Here is a 17,348-nt window from a genome sequence, read left to right on the forward strand (position 1 = left end):
CAGATTTCTCGCTCATAGACTACAAAAAACATAAAATCACCCCAAAACAATTGACCAATTGACTAGAAAAACTTCAAAAAACATCTGGCTTTGGAAGGAAATTAAAAACTGTTGCTCTTAAATTAGTCCTCTTGCAGGGTTCCCCTCTTTATATTCTTAGGAATTATTATCCTTTAACTGCTTTTCTAGGTTGCACAGTGCTGCGTGTTCCAGTATCCAAGCGCCTCTCAGAAAATGACAATAAAAAAACAATTTGCTTACATTAACGGCAATCTCTCCTGGAAAATATATGCATTCTCAATAGAGCACAATAAGCAAGATCCCCCTATAAACTGATACGTCAGAACATTGGAGAGGCTGACATTTCTTGAGCTTATGGTATTTCTTTGAGATAGTGCTCCCCAAATTGAAAACTTTTTAGTTAAGGGTAAGTTTTGTACCGGCAAGGGTTTAATGCACACTTATACTTGAATCTAAAAAGCTGAGAAAAAGGTAATAGGAGAAAAGAGGAGTGCTCTTAAGGGATGCTTTTTCTATCATACTGTGATTGATGAATATATGGACTTCTGAGTAAGGTTTTAAGAACTCACCCAAGGATCATTATTTTGGATTGGCTGGTCAAAAAAGAAAATCAGCCCTTTACTCCCAACAACTTCCTCAAATAAACTACACAATTAAAATCTACTTTTGCAACAACATATCTAGTTGTTGCAGAGTTTAGAACACTACCGAACAAAAGGTGACAAATGACGACTGTAATGACCTTGAATCCAAAAATTATCATTTCATTTACAGGGAATCTGGAGAGGAGGGAAGGCAAATTATAGCAGATGTTTGTCCCACCAAATTTTAAGTGTCCCCCTCTGCTCAGGTACTACAAGTTGGGTGGAAAGGTTGTACCTTAATCTATATAATAATTACATAGTGAATAAATAAGAACAGATGTTTGCGGTCTTTATTTCAGGTTAGCTAGACAAGTCATTACGATGAATTCATATTCCTAAATAATTTTACCAGGAATAAACTTTCGTAAGCTCTTGTAAACCTTGCATCACAGACAAATGCAGATAACCAACATAATTGTAGTGGGTTAAGATATTTGAGCTTACTACCTATCAGAAGGCTTTAAGGAAGCCCCAGTTCCACTTTTTTGACCTTCCACAGGATGTGGATTCAAAGCATTGGCACAGCTTAAAACTGTTACTCTTTTTAAAGATTTTGTATTCAAAGCGTGGCAGGAAGCAGTCAGTATTCTATATTTTTGAAAATGTTCCAACATCTGTTAATAGTGGAGCTAACCTAGATTGCTAGTCGCACCTGGAATTCATTAATGGGGGTTCAAATAGGTGCACTCTCTGGACCAAAATAAAATCTTTCGTTTCAAAAGGGTACACCTTTTCAAATTTATAACACAATTTTAGCCTACACAATGGATCACAGAGGCAGACACACGCTGCTGACATTGAAAAGTCCTACTGTTGATCATGACATAAAAACAGACGGATAGCAACGTTCCAGTCAAAATTCGGGAAGTCTTTGCATGATGGAAGTGGGTGAGAAGTGGAGATAAATAAAAAAAAAAAAAAGATACAAAATGCTCTAAATGGTTTCAAATCTTACTCCTTCCCAAAACTCTTTTCATCCAAGCTTGCATGACAAATTCAGTGAGCTACAGATACTGGTTAGGACAAACCTGCGAGCTGCAATTTGGACTGGTAAACATGATGTTTAGCCCCTCAAAGCCATATATAAACTATAAACATTATATGTGCACACAGTAACCAGTATAGCCATCAAGGTGATGCTGCCTGATCATAATGATGGTTAAAAAAAGAAAAATCAGGTCCAAGTAACTAATAATTTATTAGATGGTCTTCTGCATACTAAAATACTGTAAAGGTATGCATCCACGAAGTTTACAAGTATGAAACTGACATATTGTTAGTATAAAAAATCATGCAAGATAAGCCAATAAAACTTTAAGCACCGAAGTCTGCTCAATAACTAAGCACACAAGTTTTGTTTTTTTTTAAATGAGGGATGCTTTACATTTTTGGAAAATGAATGTGCATGATATGAAATATCAGAACCTGTAGTACATCAATTGCTTGGCGATGTACCAAGGCAGTATCATAAGCAGTGTTACTCGGGAGGTAAAACATCATGCACACAGAATTTATTTGATCAAGTAGTAATCAAAACAGTTTCTTTTGCTCTGTATCATCTGAATTTAAAATCTACTTGCAATCATCTGTCAAAGTTTTCCATATGTAGATCTGTAGTACAGATGTTACTGCAAATAGCCAGGATCTTTTTTTCAAACTAGGGCTACTTTATTTATTCCATTTGGGAAAAAGTCATAAGTCGTTGGGTTGTACAGTTCCCACAGCTTTTCAAACTCATCCACAAAAGCTTGCACAATTACGGTATCATCCATGACCAAGATATTCTCCTTGTTGCCCTGTATGGCTTGTGATGTCCAGTTGAGAGAGCCAGTGATGAGAATCTTTTTATCCACCACTGCAAACTTATGATGCATGTAGCCCGCATCCTGGTCATGACGCACACTGATGCCTGTAAAAAATAAAAACCAATAGTGGTAAATCCAAAAGGTCTGGCAGATAACTACAAGCGCCTTTTCGTTACCTGATGAGTACAGGCACCCACTCATATATCCAATCAATCACTCATCCATTCATCCCCACACTGACTTATTCTTGCATTCAACCATTTACTTATCTGCAATATATCAGGCACTCAAAGTGAACAAACATATAGAACATAAAAGAACAAAGATTTGAAAAAAGAATGCATGTGACCACCTAAACTTGGCGGGTATACCCATGCAATAAAAAACAAAATTAAATAGGGAAGTGAGTGGTATGCACAATACTAAACATTGCGTTGGGCACCTATCTTCAAAAGCTAAAGTGAAGAGCTTATCACTGTTGTACTATGGTGACCAACATAATGCTTCTAAATAAGGTGGATATCTGTGACACACTGTGCACAATACCATTACAAGAGGGCCTCCAATTCAGAAATATTGGCCACACTATATGCAGCACAGTGCAGATAAGAGTATGATGCCATGGGGTGAATCAAAATGTGAATTTCACTCAAACATACAGAAAGTGGCTAGCCGAAAGACTACCTATGTATGTATATATGTGTAGATTTCTTTTAATTTGTTTTTATAATTACAAGGGTCTGGCACCCTACTATATCTGCCAGGCCCTCCACATAAGGTCTAGCAACAACTATCACAGTGCTGGTCCTCCAGCCCCTGAGTTTGTCAAAGGAGGTAGACCAGATCAAAATCCTTGTGAACTTCAGTAGTCTCTGAGATCCATGTAATGAAATCCCGGCCTTTGGATTTTCACAATCCGGTCTACTGCCTTTGTTATCATTTCTCCATACTAAACAGATCATACCTAAGGCACCTCACATATAATATTGGTTTATCACCATAACCAACTCTGCCTACTACACTGTGCATAACCTTTCCTAAGGAACCATTGAGTAAGCAGTCATAAAATTAGAAATATGTTCAAATCTGAGAGTTATCAAAACAACATACAACCAACCCCTTGTAAGAAAGCCTCACAAGAAGTTTTGCAATGCTAAGCTTCTACTCCAAGGATTTGCTACTCCTCCGTACAGGACCTTAAAGATCAAAACATAACATCCTACTAACCATAGTGTTAGAATCATTTGTATGGCTGCATAACAATGATGCTGTTGAACATTCTCACTCTTTGAATGCTCCAATTTAAATCCTAATCCTTCATCCATACTCCATCTTCTGCATTCCACTGATCTGATTTAAAACACCTCTTTTGTGTTCTTTCTGAATCCTGCCATCACACATACTGTCCTTTTGGGAAAATAAGATAATAAATTAATACTCAAACCAAACACTGTTTAATATTCTTTTACTCAAAAGCTTCTATTAGCTTATTTAATGTTTGTTTCCCCATAAGGGAAAGGAGGGTGGGATAAAGCTAGCCTTAATAAAATCTAGATTCTTCCTAAGAGAATCGTCAATTTATGGCAACACCAGAGGCTAGAATTAGGTATGTTCAAGGCTGATCAATACAGCAGTTGTAACATGCTACAATGGTTTTCAGTAAATCATTTGCACAGAAAATGCATTAAAAGCCATGTCTTTAGAACAAAATGAGCCAGGACTTTTGAAGCAAAGCGTTAGCTTCTTTTAAAAGGCCTTTGCACTTTAAGGATATCTTTAAAACTTCCAAACACAAAGGTTAAATATCCCACTCTCTACAAACAGATGGTCTTGTCCTCCAATACTACTTAATAGTCCCTTGATCCTACCTTCAACTGTAATAATTCTATATACCAGTCATTAATCGTGACGTAACAGCCCACCTTGTTGCAGGGATTCTGCTCATGCACAGAACTATGCGCAGGAAACCAGGACCTCAGTGATTTGTGGTGTCCCAAAAACTCACCTCAGAACCCAGAACCCCTATCCGACCAGAATCAGTGTCCCATTCGTTGTCCATATCATCACGGAGATCCCAGTGTATAGACAACCCAGAACAAGCGACCTAGGGTATTCTCAGGAATGGTGGGAATCAGAAATACCGGTTGGTAATTATTCTCATATCAGTCCACAACAAGAGTAATCAGAGACACAGTAAAGTTTAAAAGGTTTATTTTATAAACTACGTGTCCTAAGATGCAGTACTTTGGCTAACATAAGCAGACAAATGATTAAAATCAAAACCACCAGCATTGTTACAATACCATAGAAAATGAAAGGAGAAATCATAGTATAAATGACAGTGGAATACAACCACCTTCCTTTCGCTAGTAAACTAATATTATTAGACTAGTAGAAGGTCTCTAGGCTTCAATGGGGAACCCCATACCGTAAAGATCAGCTTAGTGGAATCACATCACAGGATCAGGTGTACTCTGCTCCTGGGAAAGCTCTTCTTCCGAATGTGTGTAAAGCATGCAGTCTGCAATATTAAAAGCACTCTACTTTCAGGTATTTGCAGCTGCGTGCATGTTATGGCTAAATAGTGGGCCGATCAACTTGAACTCAAAAACATGCATTGTCTGGCGACCCAGACTGTTTCTTTACACAATGTTCAGACCAAGGTCGCAGCGCACGTCTAGGGATGTGAACAACAGACAGTTCTCATGTGAAGAAAAAGGCGAGCAAGCAGTTTTCAAATAATAACATGTATCTACAGTGTTGTGTGCAAAGGCAGCAAAAGTTGCAAGATGGTTTTCTAACATCTAACGCGCTTATGCCAACATAGCAATGTATGTATCTAAACGCAGCCCTCACTACAACCTCGAACTGCCCCATTGCCCTGAGCTTACCTGAAATGCTCCTTTTTCAAAATCCAATCTCTGTAATCTGTCAAACATCTCAAACTATTCTGTCACTACATTGTCTGGACCAGGTAAATACTCCAAGAGCCATCCTGTGTCCCGAACAATATTGTCACATCTCCATCCTTAAGTCTGTAAGATTCTGAGATATGCTTCCCCGTACACAGATTGTCCATATGTAAAATAACTTCTCATCTCTCTACACATCTTAGAACACCCCTAAAAGCAATCAAACCAGTTTTCATTTCCAAACAATTTACATGCCAAGTCCTCTCCTCCGCAGTCCATTTTGCACTTGTCTCTTGGTGTTCCACACAGGACACCCATCCACAACAGCTTACATCTTATTCCAAAATAAAAATCCGTCTTTACCAAACAAAACTCGCTCATCTCACGCAACCAAAATTCTCAAACTACCAGCTTAAATACTCGTCTCTTCTGTCAATTTCACTGTCTCCCAATAAGGGGGGTGGGAATTTTAACTTTCAAACTGTTTTAACAGTATTCTAACTGCAACCTGAAAACTTCAAAATCCTGCTTAGAACTGTAACTGAGTTTCCAATATCCTCTTTACTAAATGTAAGATTTCCAGGGCCTGTTTTTATCCCATCACATTATTAAAATGTCACCCAAATAAACCCTTGACCTGATCACTCTCTCTCTCTCTCAAATAAACTACCAGGTGACAACAGGTAGTCTTGAAAACACCATGATGCAGAAAATAGGCCAAAAAGCATACTTACAAACCAAGAAGAGCTGTCCATTCCATATGGCTTGTAAACCATACCTGGATCTCCTGACAACTACAACTTGACCAACTAATCTCTCTCTTAAAAAGCACCTGAGATGGGATGAATTCCCACCATCCTGAAATGTCTGTAGACTAGAAATAAAATTGGACGAGGGATTCTGCTCGTTTGCGTCAACACTGACCAGGACTACTGACAGTTACACTGGCTTTTGGAATTCGGCAATATTGCAAGGGACTCTTTGTGGCAATCTGGCCCTCTATAGAGGATTAGAGAGGTTTTGGGCTAACCCTGGGTCCTATATATTTTGGAAGATTGTAGGGCTCTTGAATTGAATAGCTCAAAAGTCCTTGGAATTTACGAAAGCTGTTTTTCTATTCACATTATTCGAACTTTGGAATTCATTGGCCCACACATATATGTCAACCAGACTGATAGTTGGATATCGGAACGAAACGTGTTGGCTGATGACCAATTTTATTACTACAGCCACAATAATATATATGATATACTTTTGAATAGATTTGCAGCTTATTGACTACTTCCTGGTGCACCTTCCTTCTTTGTACGAATTGAATTATCTGGTTTCGAGTGGAAGTGCGGCGAACTCCAGAAGCGGTTGCACAGACTCTTTAATTGTTTTTCTAAATTTTGGATCTGAGGTGCTGAACCGTGGTCAGACGCATTTTGTTTTTCTATTTAGTTATGGCTTGTAAACATACCTGGATCTCCTGAGCTATCAAGACCAAGCTTTAAGCATCCTTTAAATACAATTTGACCAACTAATCTCTCTCTTAAAAAGCACCTGAGATGGGATGAATTCCCACCATCCCGAAATGTGTCAAAACGTCACCAGGTTATCACACTGCTCAGTCTTTACTCTTTCTTTCTTTTTCACCCAAAATATTGTATTCATGTTGACCTTGTCTTTAACCTTCACAAAGTAATGCTTTTTTTTTTTTTACTACACCTACAACACCTCTAGATCCACCTAATTTCCAAAATTCAAGGATGGGTTGTGATTTTTCTCCAATTCTCAAAAAACCTATTTTGATACTAATTTTAAGAACAATTTCATTTTCTACGTTAACACACCTTCTGGTGGATACTCTATCTAACCACGGATTACTGACTTTGTGAATAACCCCAGATACGAGAATGTATCCAAAGAATAATTTTCAATAGTTGTCTTGCGCGCCAGTAGGTGGGGTCAGGCAGCTCAGTTTTGATTCTGTCCTGCCCGGAAAGTGACCTCAGAGATGCATATAATTACCATGCCGACATCAGTTTCTGTTTGAACTATGTCCGCACCGCTGGAAGCGGAACAATTTTAATCAGATTTAAAAATCTACAGATCTCTAATTCGGAACCTTTTAAAATTGGAGAAAAGAGTCCATTCCACAGAACGGGGAGGTGGAAGCAACAGTGAGGAATCTACGGTTAGATAGAGTTTCAACCAGAAACAGAGTTACTGAAGGCAAGTAACTTCTTCTTTTGATGGATACTTCTAACCTCAGGTTCCACTCCTTGTGAATACATACCAAAGCAGAACCTCAGAAGAGGCTGGTTCTGTTGAATTTCTTAGACCAAAAAGTCCTGCAGGACTGACCACACAAAGTGTCCCGAACAATGGACCTGGCTGTCAAGGTAGTAGTGCTTCATGAATGAGTGAGATGATGGCCACATTGCAGCCTAACGCATGTCTAACACAATCACTCTGCATGCCAGCACAGTGGTAGTAACCTTGGCCCTGATGGAATGGGTCTGCAAACCTTACTGGGGCTGCATCTAAGCTAGTGCGTAACATATTTTGATACAGAGGACTATACATCTCGAAATTGTTATTTTCTGCATTACCTTACCCTGCTTTGCTCTTGCGAACCCCACAAAGAGTTGATCGTCCATATGATCAAATCAAATCATGGGATATTTATTTAGCACACATATGACTCGAAAGTCTCATGGCGCTAACGGACAGCTCTGAAAGATCAGCTAGGTTAGATGCAATTAGATGTCAAACAGCCATGTCTTTATCTTCCTACTAAAGCAGTTATGGTCTTTGATGATACATAGATGAGGGGGCAGTTTGTTCCAGAAAGCCGGCGCAAGGAAGGAGAAGGATCTCCCTCCATTTGTGGTTGTACGGATTCTGGGAGGTGCAAGAAGTGATTGGTTACTGGATCTTTCAAAGTTCTTCCGGGTTGGTACCAGCTTTACTTTTTGGCCCAGAAACCCATGGCCTCTTCCGTACATATTTTTGTGCGTTAAGCATAGAATCTTAAAACGTATTTGTTTTCTGACAGGCAGCCAGTGTAGGAATTTCAGGTTGGGTGCCAAAGGGGATCTTGGTGGAAGATTGAGTACCAGCCTGGCTGCGGTGTTCTGCAGAACCTGCAGCCTTGAAAGAAGGTCATCATTTATTGACGCCAGCAGGGCATTTCCGTAGTCCATACGGTTGAAGCTGTCATGGGAGAATTTCCTGAAATAGTAATGATGTCTTGTGGAGGACAGGAGTTATGAATTGCTACAATTTTGTCCTCAAAACATTTAGGGCCATATGTAGGTAGCATACAATTTACCACTTCTTAAATACCGAACTTTACCGATTCGGTATTTAAGAAGTGGTAACTTGTATGTAGGTAATCATTCGGTAAATATTACCGAATCGGAGAAATTCGGTAATTACCGAATCGGAGGCCCATAGGAATCAATGGGAAGGTATGCCTCATTACCGAATCGGTAAATACCGATTCGGTAATGGGGGGAGCACATTCAAGGGTGGCAGGGTGTCACATTGACACCCTGTTGCACCCCTGATTCCTGCATGTGTGCACATGTGTCGGACATACATGCCCTAAGGGCATGTATGTCTGCCACATGGCACTCTTTTTTCAGCAAAATATTGCTTTTTGTATCCGGTATTTAACACCAACCTATATTTGGTGTTAAATACCGAATTTCAATTCCCTCACAACACTCATTAGAGTGTTACCTACATCTCATTTCAGGATTCGGTATTTACCGAATCGGTAAAATTACCGATTCGGTAATTTTACCGACTCGGTAAATTACCGAATCCTGAAATATGCCCCCTACATAGCAAATGCCAAAATACCAGTCGGTAACGGGATAATTACCGAAAATCGTCCGTTACCGACCGGCATTTGGCTTCCCACATATGGCCCTTAGAGAGGGAATCAGTCCAATCTTGTGAAATAGAAGCTTGTGTTTGAGCGGGTGGTGTCGTGAATTCTTTTAAAATTTTATTTGAGTTTACTGCCTTCTCAATCCGATTTAGGCGAAATAATGTTTTTGTTTGTCTGATGTTTTCCATATAATTGTGATGGATGCATTTATATGTTTCACGATCTGTTGGATCTTTAGTTTTTCTCCACTTCCGCTCCACTGTCCTGCAGGAGAGCTTTGCTGACTTCAGTTGCTCCGTGAACCAGGGAGCGGCTTTGGATTAAATTTTTACCCTTGTAAGAGGGGCAGTTTTATCTAGCGTATTGGTTATTGTTCTCTCCAAGGAGATTGTTACCTGGTCAATGTTGTCATTTTGACTGAATTGGGTAGGGCTGAAATGGGTTGAAAAAAGAGGTAGGGTGACTTTACGCCATGATCTTCGCCAGATTAGTTCTTTCCTGTGGTCGGTTTTGATAGTGAGAACTGGGATAACAAATTTTAATATAGCTCATGGTCCGACCATAGTAGTAGTAGTAGTAGTGGTAGTGGTGGTTCAGCCTTAACCTCTGTGGAATTTGTCAACAGTAGGTCAAGCGTATGGCCAGCGATGTGCGTGGGCTCAACTACCAATTGGGTTAGTCCCAGGGTGCTCATACTTGTGATTAGCTGATCTGTGTCTGGGTCCTGTAGTAGTTCTGTATGATAGTTAAAATCTCCTATCAAAAGGAAGAGATCGGAGGCCAATATGTGTGGGGCAATTGTCTCAAGTAGCTTGTGTGGAAAATCGTTTTTGGGGCCAGGAGGTCTGTATACGAATGCTCCTTTCCATACACCTCCAAACGGACCCTCCATTTTGAAGACATATCATTCCAATTTGTCAGAACTTATGGTTTCTAGAGAGGTGATGCTCACGTCAGGCATGGTGGCTATGAGTAGGCCTCCTCCTCTTTTCTTTTTTCTATCCACTCTTATTACGTTATATTGTGGTGGAAAAGCAGTGACTACATCTATGGAGGCATACTCATGTAACCAGGTTTCCGTAATATAACAGATGTCTGGTAATTCATTATCCATGAGGCTCCATATTTCAATGGCGTGTTTAGGAATAGAGCGCGTGTTGAAATATATTGCCTTTAATGATTTTGGAATTTTGGTGTAGTTCAGGTTACCTGATGTTTGGGTTTTGCTCAGTGGAGCTGGTGTGTTAGAGCATGGTGTCCTTTTCACCCTACTGGTAATTGCGTCTCCTAGAGTAGCCGAATGTCTAAGGTGTGGGTTATTGCGGTCTTTCAGCTCCAGACTTGAATATTTGAGCAGGGTCATTGTAGTAACTCACCGAGTTAAAGGGAGGAACGCTGGGAAATAAGGAACAAGCAGGGGTACTGGCAGCAGGCAGCGGTCTGGCGCAGATGGGCTTGCCTTTGGCACGCCGCTGCGCGCGTCCACTGCCCTGCCCCGCCTTTTGTAGGGCTGAAGGCTGGTAGGAAAAGAGACTAGTGTGCTAACTACACTTCCGGTCGGCAGGCTGGAAGTGATATTGATGCCTTCTCGTCCCTCCGCTCAATCAGCACAAGCCGTGGCGGACCGAGGACTCTGGCAGGTGCTTGCAAAGGTGGGCGATTTCAAAGTTTTTGGAAGAAAGCACAAGCAGCGCAATTTAAAAATGTGAGGGTAATGACAATACAATCCTTTAAAAAAGATACAGGAGTGAAGCTTTTTAAATTTTGTCTAGAGGCCTGATTTACATACGCAGCAGTTAAAAAGAAAAGATGGGCGTGTTGCCTGTCATAAGCCCCGCAGCCTCTACTTACTGAGTATCCGCTGCGTGCGTCCACTGCCCTGCCCCGCCTTTTGTAGGGCTGTAGGCTGGTAGGAAAAGAGAATAGTGTGCTAACTACACGTCCGATCGGCAACCGGCAGGCCAGAAGTGATATTGATGCCTTCTCGCCCCTCCGCTCAATCGGCACAAGCCGTGGCTGACCGGGGACTCTGGCAGGTGCTTGCAAAGGTGGGCGATTTCAAAGTTTTTGGAAGAAAGCACAAGCAGCGCAATTTAAAAATGTGAGGGTAATGACAATACAATCCTTTAAAAAAGATACAGGAGTGAAGCTTTTTAAATTTTGTCTAGAGGCCTGATTTACATACGCAGCAGTTAAAAAGAAAAGACGGGCGTGTTGCCTGTGATAAGCCCCAAAGCCTCTACTTACTGAGTGTCCTTTGATGCGACTGATAAAAATTCAAAGCTCTTTCAGGATCTGAACGATGAAGTCGTTCTTCCTCTTTAAAGCAGCACATCTGATCATTTGGAATGCAACGGTTCTATCTGACAAGAAGGCTCTTGTGGCTGAACATCCAGCTGCCAAGATGACATTCGCTATCTCCGGAGGGAGGTTGAATGCAGTCAACTGCTGCCGCTTAGTTTCCTGTGACAGTAGAACTTCCAGAAGCAGCAGCCTGATCTGGGGACAGATGCACACTCTACGTGTCTAATCCGGAGCCACTAATATGACTTGTGCCTGGTCATTAGTAATCTTTTTTTCAGAAGAGGTAGTGGGAGGAAGGCATAAAGGAGTCCAGAACTTCACTGTAAGAGTAAAGCATCTCTGAGCTGGAATGTATATTCTCCAGGTTTTAGGATCAGAGACTCTGGATGTCATTAAAGACAAGGAGGCTAGCAATATACATATCCTTTTATTGCTAATCCAAACTGCAGCACTTCAAAGAATACTTCAACCACACTTAAAATTCCAGAATTATAACCCCTACACAGTCCATAGAAACCAAACTTCTTGAATTTGTAACTAAAAAAAATGAAATCATCATCTTCTCCCCTCCTTTCTTCTTTTCGCCAGATCTCCATCTTTATTAATTCCGTAGAAAAACAACATAACACTGAATGTAAACTGCATTTCCCGCAATACCACATAACAAATAGATGCGAATTAAAAATAGTCCCACCATACATTGACATCTTAATATACTGAATCTTCACTCTCCCTTTAATGCAACCTACCTGGGAAAGGAGGGTGGGATAATGCTCGCCTCTGTGTCTTTAATGAAATCCAAATTCTCTGATCATAAAACTAGGAGAATCTACATTTCATGTCAAGACCGGAGGTTTGCATCATGCATGTTCCCAGCTGTGATAACACAACACAAGAAACATGCTCCATAGGCTTTAAATAAAACCTTAAAAACACACCAGCATTTGAGCAATCTGCTGCCTTCAAAATCTCAAGACGACCTCCAGATGTAAGCTTTACTCGCCATTTCGCCCCTTACTGAATGTGCACAAACCTTTGCATATCCACTCCTACTTCAAGCATACACAATCTCACCCAACACGCAATAGTCGCAGCACTCGCAGAATTAAAATGTCTCACATAAGAAATTAACAATTGGGACACTCCATCTCTTCTGAACTCAGTCATCCTGCTCTCATATTCCCTCAAACAAAGCACAACACAAAGCTACGGATGGTAATAAAATTTTGGATAAAACATAGATGTCATTGTCTAAGTCCTTATTGTCATACTGAAAATCACCCCATCTGGGCTGTAAAAACGGTTACTTACCTCCAAAGCACGTACATCTGGAACCCTTCTGAAAGATATCCAACATTAAAGAGTTGCTATTTTGCAAGATAACTGCCATAATGTGAAAAACCTGTTAGATGGCACACTCTCAAATTTCTTTCAAATCAAATTCATATCCCATAAAGAACTATACCTCGGTTTAGGAGGTCTCCGCAACTTAATCCCTTTCATTACTCTACAAATCAAAATATATTTTCCTACCTATAAACACTCTACTGGAACATGACCTGCTGCCACTGCTGATCTATAACAATAAATACTTCTGTAACATAGACCCCTCTCAAATAAACCTGATAAAAAATTGAAAGCTCAATGGGGGATGCCTCCACAGGATCCAAGTCTCTCTTCATGCACCAACTAACCCATTTTTTCCATGCTTCATCATAATGTTTCCTTGTTCTTGGTGACCAGGATTCCTTGAGCAACTACTGAGCCTGCTCAGAAACTCCTTCAAACGTTCTTCCTCCACGCAAATCATCCAAACCAGAAGGTTCAATACCCCTCCAAAACTAACGGATGCACTTCTCCTCCTGGACCAGACAACATGTCTTCTGACACTGAGATCAAAAAAGGCTCCTCTACCACTAACTCCAACAACTTTGGAAACCAAGGCTGAGCTATCCAGAAAGAAGTGATCAGAATAATCTGACATCTGTCTCCTCACAATCAACACCCTCTGAATCATTGAGAATGGTGGCAACGCATACCCTTGAAGTCCCTTCCAGACTTGCTGAAAAGCATCCATTGCTTCCGCTAGAGGATCTGCTCTCCAACTGAAATACAAAAGTAACTGGTACATCAACTTTGAGGCAAACAGACCCACCACTAAAGGATCCCAAACATTCTGAATTCTCCTGAACAGATGAACACTCAGCTTCCAAGCGCTGTAATCTCGGAGGTATCTTGAGTTCCAATCCACTGCCTTATTGTATAGACTTGGCAAGTATTCTGCCTGCAAAAGTTTTTTCTGCTCCAGACAGTGACTCCATATCTCCTTTGCCACCGGAGTTAAATTCTTTGACTTGCTGCCACCCAATCAATTTATATAACGGACAGCAGATACATTGTCCATCTTAAAAAAAAATTGCAATTTCTCAATGTTTTCCAAAAACGTTGCAAAGCAGAAAGGGCTGCTTTCATCTCCAACCCATTTATTTGGCCCTGACTCTCCTCCATTGACAATCTGCCACCTATCTCCTGCTGATACAAACAAGCTCTCCATCCGGAAAGGCTCGCATCTGTTTTCAAAATAAAATCTCGACATATCCCAAAAATTGCTCAGCCATTCCATGCCTCTAAATCCTCTGGTCACCAATTCAACTCCTTCAGTGCTTGGAGTGCACCTGGTCTCCATACCACAAACCCCACCTAAGGCCTTCAACCTTTAGTTACTGTATACTCCCGTAGTGAAGAGCTCCTGGAAAGACTGACCGAATAGAAAAAAGAAAATAATCCTATTACTCTTGGTAATGACCTCAAGGTAATGAATCGCTTCTTCAGAACTTGTCTCACCTCTACTTTTCTTCTTACAACCTTTTTTTCTGGTAAACTCAAAAGCGCATCAGTTGTGTTCACCTGAAACCCAAGGAACACTAATTCCTGACAAGGAATCAGTACTAATTTTTCCACTTTGATCAAAAAGCCCAGAACTCCAAAAATTGCAGAACTACAGATAGCTGCACCCTCAACTCTTCTTGATTCGGGCACATAATCAGAAAGCCGTCAAGACAAATATTAATCCGAATTACTCTCTCTCTAAGAAAAGAGGCCACTAGTCTCAGTACCTTCGTAAAACATGAAGGTGCCAATTCCAGACCAAAAAGCAGGCAAGGTAAGTGAAGTTAACTGATAAATGTCTCCCATCCATCTTAACTCCAAAAATGTGCAACTTTCTTCCGCTATCAGAAAGGTAAAATAAGCATTTGTTAAATGCAGTTTTACCAACCAATTATTCTTATCCAGAATATCTTCTAATAGATGGATACCCTCCATTTCGAAATGTCTGTAAATTAAATACCAATTTAGATTTCTGAATTTAATTACTAGACGCGATCCCTTGTCCTTTTTCATCACTAAAAATATTGTACTCACAAAACCTACATCCCTTCCAAACACTCTGTCTATTGTTCCCTTCTTTGACATATTTTCTACTTCCATACTTGCTAACACTCTCTTGTCCTCTTGAAACATAATTTCCCTTGGCTCTACTTCCTTTTGATTTACAAAGACTCGATCGGCAGACGAGAATGTTTACTCAGAGCAGGACGAGGGCAGAAAGAAAGAAGAAAAAAAACATAGTCCAGAGGGAAAGAAAAGTTCACCATACCTAAGAATATTAGTCAACAAAGAAATTGGCTTTTATGTATTCAATAAATGACCCTGCAGAGGAACGCTTTATGATTCACTGCTAAAATTGAAAAGGTGACCATTGAGAAACAGTATTGTTCGAAGGAATTCTCTATTTGAATATATATTTATTGCTTTGAACGCTTTGTCCTGAAAAAGGTGGGGTAAACCAGCTGCATACCACCAAAACCCTGTGTTGAGAACTTCTGACATAATTTTAGCATTTGTGGAATGAGAATGTTTGTTTACCGTTGCCCTTAAATATATTATGATATGGAACAATAAATAATAAAATGTTTTTGATTTAATGAAAATTAGATTTATACACAATTAAAAAAAAAACGAAGGGTGTTAATATAAAAACACAGCCGATTTTTTAAATAATATGATGTCTTTTAGATTATGAATTGTGTTTGTCAATATCTAATTCTGATATTACTGATTACTTGTTAAATACAACTGCCTTGTGATATTTTACAGTCCGGATTTTATCATTATAATAAAGGGCAGATACTTTTACACCACACAGGCTTCAGAGTATGAATGTTTGATTGGAAATCTGGTGTATGGTTTTCTTCCCTTGAAAGAAGTGAGTTAATTGGTTGTCAATATGTGTGTGCCACACAAAAGGGACGCATTACTGTTGATAAATATCTACTTCCTGAACAGGCAATTCTCTGATCTCGATCATATACCCCGGTACTGCCTGTATGACCCATTGATCCTTTGTCAAACTCCTCCAAATAAGAACGTGAACCCTTAATCGTTCCCCTACCTTTCCTTGGAAAAAACAGAAATCCTCTTCGTACTTACCTTGACCTTGACTGCCTTGTGTAAAGTGAGCCCTTCCTCCGGACTAGTGTCCTCTGTTACCTCTTCCTCTCGGGGGATAGAAACCAGTGGCTGGAATCCTCTAATAGATGCTCTTCCTTGTGATTGATACAGGGACCTTGTGTAAGGCAGGCTAGAGAAACGCTCCCTTGCTTCGGCCCTGTCAAAAACATGTCCCACAAATACCTTCTTCGGGAACTCTGAGCCTCATCTAAGTTTGTGAAGGTGGAGACATTTTCCCACACCTTTCACGAAGCCTTCACCAAACAGATAACCTTTTGGATCCTTGCTAGTCTCCTTTTTGGGGAATTCCCCCAATTTAGGGCTAATGCACGAGGATAGTTCAGTCATCAAGGCCGCGTTCACCTTTCCAAAGAAACAAAATGCTCTTTGTGACCAACCCCTTAGCAATCCTGTATCCCCAGAGAATGACTTGGATTTGGCTTCCTCTGCCATATCCATTATCCTAGGAAGAGGGCCAATTACATCAAGAAGCCGATCCTGGCAATGTTTGCACCTTCTAGCCCCTTTCTGGGGTCACAACCCACCTTAAATAAAAAAAAATTAAAAAATGATCATATCATGTCTAAATCTGGGGTCATACATGCCTTATTCTCAATTACAGAACGAGAGCATTCTGCTTTCATCATAGACCTTTAAACACTTATAAATTCCGCCACAAGAGCAAGCGGCCACCAGGCTGAACTCATAGGATGCCTTTTCAAATCTGGGCTGAACATATCTATTCCCTGAGGATCTTGCACCAAACTTTCCCTTTCTTCCCTATCTTATCATGATCTAAATTCCACCCATCATCGTCATAATTGCCAAAGACAAATTTGTTACAACTCCCTCCATCACTACTGTAGGGGTAATCATCATCGGGTCCAACCTGATTCTCATGTGTGCTGCCAAGGACAAATTATTTTGTGCCGCAATGGACACCTTCCTTTTGTGTGGTGCCTAGACCACCTCTATGCCAGGCTAAAAACTCATCCTCATCATCCTTCTCAATATTCCTTCTCATCATTTCTCTCGTTCCTGCTAAATTATTTTTAATCTCCCCCTCTTCCTTCTCTAGGGACCAAAACTCCTCATCTGATTGATCTGTTGCCTTCCTATTCTTCCTCAAAACAAAACGTCTTTTAAAGAGGCCCTAACCTCATCTTGTACCATTCTCTTCATCAAATCTTTATTTCCTTCCACACCTGTAGTCTCACGTTCCTCACTTATGCCGTTCATGGTTTTAATGTGACTTTACTCCTCT

General features: G+C 40.4%; 1 protein-coding gene across 1 annotated transcript in view; it reads right to left on the reverse strand.

Annotated features, from left to right (window-relative positions):
• Positions 1 to 1,844: 1,844 nt before the first annotated feature.
• PLD6 (phospholipase D family member 6) overlaps positions 1,845 to 17,348 on the reverse strand; it is a 131,616-nt gene continuing 116,112 nt past the window's right edge. Inside the window, exon 2 of the mRNA XM_085628925.1 lies at positions 1,845 to 2,574. Within this exon, the coding sequence (XP_085485051.1) occupies positions 2,318 to 2,574 (257 nt within the window). The 3' untranslated portion in view covers positions 1,845 to 2,317. The remainder of the gene's footprint in view (positions 2,575 to 17,348) is intronic.

Source organism: Triturus cristatus, chromosome 10, assembly GCF_964204655.1.
Source record: "Triturus cristatus chromosome 10, aTriCri1.1, whole genome shotgun sequence".
NCBI lineage: Eukaryota > Metazoa > Chordata > Amphibia > Caudata > Salamandridae > Triturus > Triturus cristatus.